Raw genomic sequence first — 10,888 nt, forward strand, 5'->3', positions numbered from 1 at the left:
AAAACCTTGTAAACAGAAATGAAATTAAAAGCGCATTCGAGGTTGCAATGGCTACCATATAACGTTATGCCTTAGTGGCCGTAAGTGGACAACCCTTAAAGGTTTATGGTAATTTATGTTCATCCTTGTAACTCTTTTTGTGTCAGGAACTTTCGACATTGTGTACGTTTTTGGCATTTCGAAGCAAATCAGCACTCAATACGCACAACGGCTTAATGACATGCAACATTGCGCATAATTGTCAAATACTGATGTGTCGCACACAACCAAAATGACCCGATATCAGTTATACGGTCAAGAGAAGAACATAACTCTCAAAAAAATTCCCACCGTCCAACCTTAGTAATAGACAACATTATAACCATAACATTAATATAATATTTAGCAAACTTTTACAACTACTGCTCTGGAAGTCAATAACATGTAAGGAATTTGCTGATCGTCATTATTCGACTGCAACACAATGGCAGAGATCATTTCTATAGGACAGCATAGTTCAATGACTGAAGAAGTATAATCATAACGAATTTAACAGTTCTTCAAATCTCGTCAAGTTCTGAAGACTTTTCGACTGTCTGAACTTGCTGTCCGCTTTCCGCGAGGCGTTTGTCTTGAAGGCCGTGTTCACGTGATCGGGCAAGCTAAATTTCCCCATCGACTTGTATAAATCCCTTGATCCGCTCGAATCCGGGATCAGCGAATCGGCGAGTAGTGTAAACCGCGGATCTTTCATCAGTTCGGTTCTATCCGAAGGGTGCAAGCCGCGGGAATGGTGTCCAATTCTTCGGGGCCGCCGCTTCTTCCTAGAGTTTGTGTTTGTTCGTAAGAGCGCAATTTGTGCCGCCACCGTTTGAGGTTTTTTAGCTTTTTTGTTCACGTCACCTGGCGAATCCCTGCCTTCATCCACATAACTCAGTCGTTTACCTGATGTGTGCGTGTACGCCATTCGTTTCATTCTGTCGGGAGTGGCACTTCCTCTATCCTCGACCCGAACGTGGTCTACCGCAGTTGCTGAACCACTCGGTCTTGATGAAGGCTCAGGCTTTAATAACTCAACAAATAATTTCCCTCTGCTAGGAGGCTTTGACTGTTCCTTAGAGTCTCCTGACTCTGTCACTCTCTCTACAGGTGCAGATGCATTCTCACCGGTATTCAAAGCCTTTTGATTGATGCTGAGTTCTGTTGTCGGAGGCGAAACTGGGGATGCCTGCTGCCTTGGTGTGGACGAGCTCTCCGAGGTCTCCTTGATGTTCTGAAGCCGTTTCTGGAGAGCTTGTTTATTGAGAGAGCGTTCCTGACTAACAGGCCTCTTCATTTCCATGTGCTCGCTTGGCGCCCCCAATGGCACTGATTCACCATGCCGCTGGTTCCCGTCACCATCCGCTGCTGCAGATCTTTCCCTTGCTGAAGCCGACCGCGATTTGTTGCTTCCCCCTTGAGAGGCAGCCTCGTTGGCCTCCCGAATTCCTTCCAGAACTCGATTTGTATTCTCCTCGTCATTGATATTGCTCAAGCACGCCCTCATGTAAGGAGTGTTCAAGAATCTCTCCGTTTCCCCGACGGCGGAGTCGTGTGATTTGTCTCGATTACAGCTCAGGGGACGCATGTATCCCGGAGATTTCCCCCTCGACTCGGTCCGCGGCCGATCCTGTGAGGACAGCATGTCTCGGAGATGTTGCTGAGTGGCGCCAGTAGGGTGAATGTTTGGAAGGTGTTTCCGATCACTTTCACTCGTCGTCGGCACAAGCGGCGAACGCCGGCCGTCGGCGCGGGTAAGAGTCTGTCGCTGCTGAACCTGTTGCTTCTCGTTGACAAACTCCCGTTTCTTCTGCGTCATCTGTCGCTTTTTCTGGTCCTCGTCTTCCAAGAGCTTCTTGAAGTTGCGATTGAATCTCCGCACCTCGTAGTCGTTGGTCTCCATGATGCACTTGCCCACTCGGCTCTCGGCGATGTTCTTCGCCATCTCCAGTCCCTTCTGTCGATCCATAATGGATTTTCGAGACATCTCTCGGTTCGGTTCCGTGTTCGTATACTTGGAACGCATCTCGGCGTCGATGCTGGTCTTGTTGGTGATTCTCAACCCGACCTTGCCGATGCTGGTCAGCTTCAGCTTCCTAGCGATGTCGATAGCGGCCTGCTTGTTGATGTACCGGGGAGGAGGAGGGTCGCGGGGGTTCCTGAGTGAAGACGGCTTCTTCGTCTCCACCGGGATCCCCATTGCTCTTTCCATTCGGGCCATCTTGCTGACAACGGGATGGGTTCGTTTGCTGAATGGCAAATAAAAAGTAAGAGATGTCTGAAGTCCTCTACTGCTAAACACTAGTCATATCATCCTTGGTCATGCTGAGGGATTGGACAGCGTCCGTATCATGCGCCTTATTGTTACTTTCTTGAAGTACTGGTGTGATCCTCTGCTGAAGAGCATAGACAGTATCAAGGAAATGCCAATTAGACTTCCACGTAGACGTTTATTTCCATTTCATTTTTGGTCATGGTAGCACTCTGGAAATCTGCAATAAATTACACAAAAATAGAAATATTAGCAATTATATAATGTATCGTAACATTTACTATGCGTGATAAAGGCAGAACGTGGGAACGCACCAACACAACAAGAAAATACAAGAAAAGAGTCAAAAGCAAAAATTAATGTAAGTATCTCTTTACATCTATTTTCATTTGTACTCTTTCTATATAGAAAAAAGAGTGTCATCAAACAGACCAAATTTTTGTGGATATACCTAAATATATACACCAACAGCATGATTATAATCATACAGAGATCAGGAACCGAAAGAAGCGATTTCGTCACAACCCAGCAAATATTTGGCGAAGTAATACCCTCTCTAACAACAGCACTTACGAATATCAGTCGATCTGAAAGAGGAGGAAGTGAATAGATATGATTTAATTCTATTTTATAAGTTATCCACTTTCAAAGAACATTAACCCTATAGACTGCTGTGATAATAATGTTTTTGACAATTTTAATGCAAAGTACAATCATTATTGTTGATCTCGATTTTTGTTTATACTATACGGAATATATACATAAATGGATTTGGAACATAATATGTCCTTTTCTCGTGAAATCATATACTTAGTACATATCATAATTATAATTATGTGAAATAGAACAAATCATATTTTTCTGTTTGTTTTGTTTTACAGCGACGGCTGTTATAGATTTCAGTATCAGACAAGAATCATCCATACATCGCATGGGCTGTGGAACAGTTAGGAGGGGCCTAGTGAGGGTTTGAACTTCCCTCCTCGCACAAATATTAGGCCTACACAAAGTGAATAAATACTGTCATGACTGTTATGCTTTATGATAATAAATTGTGTTTCTTACATTCGTCAAATCAGGCAAATTTGAAGAGGTATATTCAGGTATATGGTTACGACCGCTTTATGTTTCGACTAACCAATAGCATAGAAACTGGTTCAGCAATAGCAATACAGGATACAAAACTCACATAACTTTTTTTGCCTATTCAATGACGTTTAAAATATAAATTGTAGCTAAAAGTTTGCATGTTCCTGCGCGATAAATCTGCGATAATGAAGAAACATAGCGATATCTAGTCGATTTCAACTCTTTCGATTCGAATGGATAATGAAACGAGCAAAACTTAAATGCCACTGGAACACTATGTTTTAATCGCTTTTGATATCCCGTTAGTGTCTAATACATAATTATCGCAGAGTATCAAATGACAACGCTAACACTTTGTCTAATTTGATTGCCATGATCACCTCTATAATCTAACGTTGATTCCTATACATAGTTTACAATAATGTATGCATTTTTTCCACAGCTGTAGGATTATTAGTGTTGCAATATATCTATGGACTCTCAGTTTAAATACTTGCAGTCCTTCTTTGTTCACTCGAACATTATAGAATATAGGGCCTACAAGATATTATGTAAGTAAGGCAATGCATTTTATGTTAAATTTCTCTTGCATGACATGACTGTGACGATGCACATACTAAAACACTGATTTAAAATTTATTTTATAGAATATCAATGATCAAGACAGCTCAGCATCATATTCTTTTTACAATGTTGCTTGTTTATAACCACAAATTCTGATGAGTGACCCACGATTATTATTTTGGTATCAACGACATAATGTCGTGACTTTTTATTTTATGTTCAGAATATTCAAGGACGAAGAAATAAAAAAAAAATTGAACATAATATATTGCTTCGTGTAACCTTCGCAAGTATAGATTTGAACTCAGATTTCAGTCCTAGAAATTTGTTTACCTTTCAAAGCGGGGATATTTTACGAGCGAAATTTAATTGGCACTCTGAAAAAGACTATAGATTAGGCAAACACGCACTTTGACATCGTGTCTTTGCATGAGCAATAATGGCTCCCAATTATAGAGTAATACACCAACGTGTCACATGACATTATTATCTAACTATTGTAGAGAGTTTTATACTTTTATACACAATTATGTTTCAGTTTAGAAAACCACTCCTGATGCCAAATAACTGGTAAAATATACGACAACTTAAGACATTGCGGAATATGAACACATGTTGGATTGTCGTGTGTCAATCTCATGAGAATGAACGAATGAGTAATTCTACAGCCATCAATGCAGGTGAATATACAAGGTATAAAAACTTACCATAATACCAGTGGACTCGGGAATTCATCTGTAGATTTGACGAATGCTTTTCAAAATATTAGTTCCGTTCGGCTGAGTTGAACATTTTGATTGTGTCGTTGCTGTTGTTTTCGCGAGCAAACCTCGGCCAAATCATGAAAACAATCGTTTTGCATGTATGGTCCTCCAGGAAATTTTCTACTTTTCGCTAGACCACAGCACAAGGAGGTACATCGCATCATGTACAGAGAGGCGTGCGTGCGGTGAAGGGGGTAAGCCCTTGCCCCGGGACACGTCGAGCGATCGAAGTATACGCGAAGGTCCGTGGTCTGTGTGTTGCTATGGGAAGCCCTTTGCATAGCGACACACTGAACTCTGCCCTGTACTCAACGGATCAATGGCGCCGGGGTGTTTTTATCACAACCTCAGAGGAGAGATAGAAAGGGAGAGCGAGAGAGGCTGGGGGAATGAGGATGAGTTGGTGTTCGTGCTGTCGCTGGGGAATATACTCAGACTGACAAAGTGCTTTTTCTAAATGAAAATCAAATTGCGTTTAAAGGGAATATTCCTCCTTATTCAGACGCCTCAAATTTCCTTGATCTTTCTCCTCTGGTGATCAGCTACAGAATAAAACGTCACGACTTTTAGATCCAACTATAAATTTGTATGTAAATGTATGTTATTTTATATAGCAATGTACACGATGCAATATGAAATATTTCCCCGCAGTTCTGCTTGGTTCCTGAGATAAAAGTACTCTCTAAAAAAGAAGAGCGAATAAGAAAAAAAGAGTGAGTTTCGAGTAAAATTAGAGTGAATTTTGAGTGAAAATGTTCATTTTCACTAATTTTGGAGTGACCTCAGGGATCACTCGAAGATTTTGGAGTGATCCCTGAGGTCATTCCAAAATTAGTGAAACTGAACTTAAGAAACCATCTTCCTCTGATTAAAAAGAGAGGGGATCATGAAAGAATATTGCTTAACCAATCTGTGGGCCTACTAATGCTAAAAAAAATCCTGATATATAAAATGCATGCATTTCCACTCCATAGTGATATTCCAGCTACCTCTCATAAAATGGAGCGAAATGATTCATAAAGGAAGACGTCTCTTGGAGAATTGGACACCTGAGGAAGGTTATTATTTAACGTAAAATTTGTAATTATTCTGACAAGTAGTAGGCCTACGAGTCATTCCAACAAACATACAAATCTAGATGAATTTTGAAAGAAGGATATTATGAATGAGAGGGGCGAAGGTTGAGGTGTGACTTTTTCTTCAATTACATCCAATTCAATATCAGCAGTTGTGATCTTATACAAATTTCATTTGTAGAAGGAGATAAAAATTTGGGAAAAACTCACACCTCAACCTCCATGAATTTTGTTGGGCATGAGATCAACAATAGTCACGTAACACACACACACACACACACACACACACACACACACACACACACACACACAAACGTTGTTCAAGGGCTTATCGAAATCGGATTCTGAGAAAACTGCAATTATTCTGCTTAGTATTATCTTACTTATTTTTTATTTCATTTTTAACATGAACATGACAAAAAAAAGGAATAGTACATCATTCAAACATATCAGTGTTATACTATAATACACATCACATGTTTTGATACGTTTAGTCGACGTGAGGATATCAAACATGGATGATTAAGTTAGGGTGATGATGACGCACAAAATTGATAATTTCTCTTGGCGTTTTGTACATTTTTTGCCTTTTGTTATTGAAAGCGAAACGGACAGACTGATGAACAAATATGAATACGAAATAGGATTCGATTGAAAAGAAATAGCAAGGGTGTGTACTCTGCGCCATTCCGAGAAAAATTCGAAGCCTCCGGTGATCCGATTTTTCTCGTCGCGGGACAATGTGGGTAGCCACACACAGGCCATTCAGTAGCAGTGGTTTGTTGTTGACAGCTATAGCTTTCCTCTGAGCCTGTAAAGATGCTATACACAGATTCGATCTTGTTTGTCTCGCAGCGACATTCTTTACACAATGCCGCTCAATACGAACCTATTGTATTTCTGTTTACAATTTCAACCGGCTTCTCACGCACACGAAGAGAAACCTCTGCCCTTTTTCTTCAATGAAAACCGCTATCGCGTTGTATCGAACAATGATGGATCGACGGTGGATGAAAAGTAAATCATTGTCAAATCTCCAATAACTATCATTCAGTAACGTATAGAGGGCGATACAGACAGTTGTCTTCATATACTGGCAAATCAGCCTGACAACGGTAGCTAATGATTTTGAAAAGCTCCGAAAATGTGTGTGAGTGTCTAAGTGTAAACTGCATAAAAATTAATTACAGTGGTGTGTGCGTGTGCGATTGTTAACGCAAGTAAAAAGACAAGAATCGTTTTAATACTCTGATGATTCCAAAAATGTCAAATTTCAAACATAATTTGCCAGAATACAATAACAAACCCCTTGAGAAGATAGCACCCATGATTATTGCTTCTTTCATTAGCAATATTTTGTACCTTTATTCATATTGCAAGATAATATGTCTTCGGGAAATTACTTATATCACAGTAGTAGATGGGCAAACGATACAACAGTGATGACAAAATTAGGACCAAACTAGAACGGGTGCATTCTGAGAACAGCGCGAAAGAAATCACGAAATCAATGAATAGTACTTGAGAACCCTTTTCTAGCGATCTGATGAGATGAGCTCTACTTTATATTTAGATAACATCAATAAAATAATAAGAGAACAACTCAAGTCCAAAATTTTTGCGACCCTTTGGAGGTCCTTAACGAAGTCATGCCAGGCCCGTAGCCAGGATTTTTCAAGGGGGGTGCGGTCACTAAAAAAACGGACCTTCGGTACCAATACCAATGATGACACACACACACACACACACACACACACACAATTATATATATATATATATATATATATATATATATATATATATATGTATATATATTCTTTGGACGACCGAACTACAAAAGTTGTATAAGAATTTGCGCGCGAAGCGCGCCGCAAATTGTGAATTTTGACTGTTTTAATGACGTTTTAAAGTCTCGAGGAAATTTGTATTTTTGTCTGTTGCATGCAATCGCGTTACGGTATTTCATCTAGGAAATAGTAAAAACTCATTTTGCCAGGAAGTTGCAAAGTTTAATTGTGTTCGAGACTCTGCGCGCGTAGCGCGCCGCAAAATTGAGAATAGTGATTTTCCTGGTGTTGTTTTAACTTTTATTTTTTCTATTGTATATACCCGCGTTAGCAGGCCTGAAGCCAGGATTTTTAAAGGAAGGGGGATTGCGTTAATTAACAAAACGGTCCTTTGATACTGTCCCGGGAGGGTAGCGACAATTAAAAGTTGGACACCATGCTCATACATGGACTTTCAAAATGGCCCCTAAACGAGTAATGATCATATGATTTTTTTGGGCCTTAAAAACAAGTATTCCTTAAATGTTTCCTGCACCCTAAAGAAGTACTTCATCATGATTGAACAATATACCATTTTCCCAAATTTCGGCCTTTTTGATACCCTTTGATTATATACGCTCGTACATCACACTTTCCATCTAATCCGTGAGAAAAAACGACCCCTATTACGCGTTTTCTTTAGCGAGTATGGTCACGGTGTCCACCTTTCAGTTGGAGTTTTCCATCCCATTGGATGCTGTTTGGAAGATGAAACATTCACTTTACTATACAGTATATCAGCCGTTGGTATGCGAGTTTGTCAAAAACGAAAATAAATAAGAAAATTTTTAAAACAAAATGAATTGTAAATGTGAACCATTTATATTTTGCCTCCTTGTGGTAGGATATTTCCAGCATTTCCGAACTTTCAAATAATCATTTTAGATTTAATAATATCAAAGGTAGTAGATCCGATTCGCAAACATCTCCAATATCAGTCAAATGTCATATTAACCATCATGCTAAGAAGGTTTTCTTTGTGAAATTTGGAGGTCAGTGAAATTCAAAAATTAAACATCCATTAGCCATTGGAAGAAGTATATAAGCGCCCGATTGCAGACAGCAGGTGGCAAGGTGACCGTTGCAACTACGTACATTATTACCACCTCCGAAGGAAATGCACCAGTCCGACTACAGCCATCATCGAAAAATGAGATGGAATGTGGAATGTATTTGGTCGTTTTTGCTCCCAAACTTAACAGTTATGTTGTCAATAAGGCTGCTACGTATCTAGATAATGTCTCACATATAACTGTATCTGGATATTGCGTTGAAAATGATATTTGGCGAGAAACAAAAGCTTGAAATCACAGGAATTCACACTGCTGACAACGGCAGACAGTGAAGGTCAACGGCTCAAATTTTCGTTGGTAGTCTCGTCACGTGATAGTTCTGTATGGATTGTACACGTTCCCTATGACAGCAATTGTGAATGGGTAGTCTAGCTTTACTGCAAATTTGCGTCAGGACTGCTCAACCAATGGACAAGATTCTTATGTCACAAAAATGGGCAGAACCTCTACTTTCTGAAACCGTGCGCCCCAAGTTTGTGCGATCTTCCGTTCTCGAGATATCCCGTCTGGAAGAATTGCAAGACGGCAAAATATGCTCAAATTCGTCAAATTTGGACTGTTCGCCATAGACAATTCTACTCATAAGGTACTTTTCTGATCTAATTTGCGTCACTGCTACAAATGTTACAATAAAGATATATACACATAAATAATCCCTAAAGTGTCCACTTTCAGAATCCGGGCGCCCCAAGTTTGCTTCTTAAACAGTTTAAAAGTTATGGCAGATTTTGTGGAAAAATGCGTCGATTTTTGACCCGTTTTACGTGTTGTACACTCTTAGAAAAAAAGGTTCTTTTGAGCACCATTAAATGGTTCTCAGCACTGTCACAATAGCGACACCCTTTTTGGTGCTCGTGAGAACCTTTTTTAAATGGTGCTTGTCGGCACCTTTTGCAAAAGGTGCCCATTAGAACCTTTTTCCCGATGAAATGGTGCTCGTGAGTACCATTTGAAAGGTGCTCATGGGCACCTTTTTGACTAAAGATGGGCACCTTTTTGACTCTTTTCAAAAGGTGCTCATGAGAACCATTTCATAGGAAAAGGTTCTGATGGGCACCAATATCAAAAGGTGCTGACAGGCACCATTTAAAAAGGTTCTCACAGGCTCCAAAAAAGGTGTCGCTATTGTGACAGTGCTGAGAACCATTTAATGGTGCTCAAAAGAACCTTTTTTTTTTCTTAGAATGTAGTATGTGAATTGATGTCTGTGTATTTTTGGTGTTTCACACGCAGTGCTGGTAAGTTGCTTCACTGGCACCATTCTTAAAGGTACATTTGTACATATCTGTATTGAAAATGTGCATCACAAACTCATTTGAAATGAAATGAATTGAACTGAATTTCATCTCATCAGTCAAACATACGTACAAAATATGTATTAGCAATACATAAGCATGTCATACATCATCGTTGACACTGGAAAAAAAAAAGCAAGGATAACACACCCATGCACACACAGTTTCACAAGCATGAATACAAACGTGTACATGAAGGTTTTGTTCGCAAAAAACCTATAAGTCCATATTTGCCAAATGGAGATATTTGCGATTAAAGGTGAAGTAAAATAAAGAGAATAATAAGAACATTTTTGCTTCTTTTAACAATAACTTAAAAAATGTACCTTTATATGCAGTGACCAATATATAATTTAAAAGGTATTATTTCGTACTTTATGACAGAGACCGTACTTCAAAATCTTCAAAAATGGACTTATCGGATTTTGCAAACAAACTTTCACATGTACATGAAATTCACCATTATTTTTTTCATGAAACATCACTCAACAACTGAAAACCATAGAAATTTGCTCTTTCACAAATTCGCAGAAATGTATTTATTCACCTTAACTTTTACAATCTAAAGGTGAGGTTTGTATTTGTCATGTTATAATCTGTCAAATATTCTTAACAAAATATTTTCATTTGTTCACTAATTTTTTTTTCCACAATATTTGTCATTTGTGTACCGAGCAGTTCTTGAAACACCATCACACATCTCTGTACAGATGATATGAAATAGCAAGAGGTGCATCAGGCTTTTGAAATACATAACAAAATGTCTAATTCTCTGTGAAATAATTCCTGCATGGATGAGATACAGTAATTGTGTCATTAAGATAGGCAGAAGTCAAGTACATTACTTACAGTTATTGTAAGTAGTATGAGGAACTTTTTCCACATATTTGCTAGTTTGTTTGGTGTTGGGG

The 10,888-nt window shown here is 39.1% G+C and overlaps 1 protein-coding gene across 1 annotated transcript; it reads right to left on the bottom strand.

Moving 5' to 3' along the window:
- Window positions 1–517: 517 nt before the first annotated feature.
- Window positions 518–2,239, bottom strand: LOC139743709 (uncharacterized). Its single transcript, XM_071654166.1, has one exon. It carries the CDS (start codon window positions 2,237–2,239, stop codon window positions 518–520), a length of 1,722 nt encoding a protein of 573 aa, XP_071510267.1.
- Between the last annotated feature and the right edge of the window lie 8,649 nt (window positions 2,240–10,888).

Source organism: Diadema antillarum, unplaced genomic scaffold, assembly GCF_040938485.1.
Source record: "Diadema antillarum isolate AM-2024a unplaced genomic scaffold, OU_Dant_1.0 seq00001103_RagTag, whole genome shotgun sequence".
Taxonomy (NCBI): Eukaryota; Metazoa; Echinodermata; class Echinoidea; order Diadematoida; family Diadematidae; genus Diadema; species Diadema antillarum.

What these genes read in the sequence shown, in the direction of transcription:
- LOC139743709 (XM_071654166.1), bottom strand. Translation starts at nt 2,239, where the DNA reads ATGGCCCGAATGGAAAGAGCAATGGGGATCCCGGTGGAGACGAAGAAG.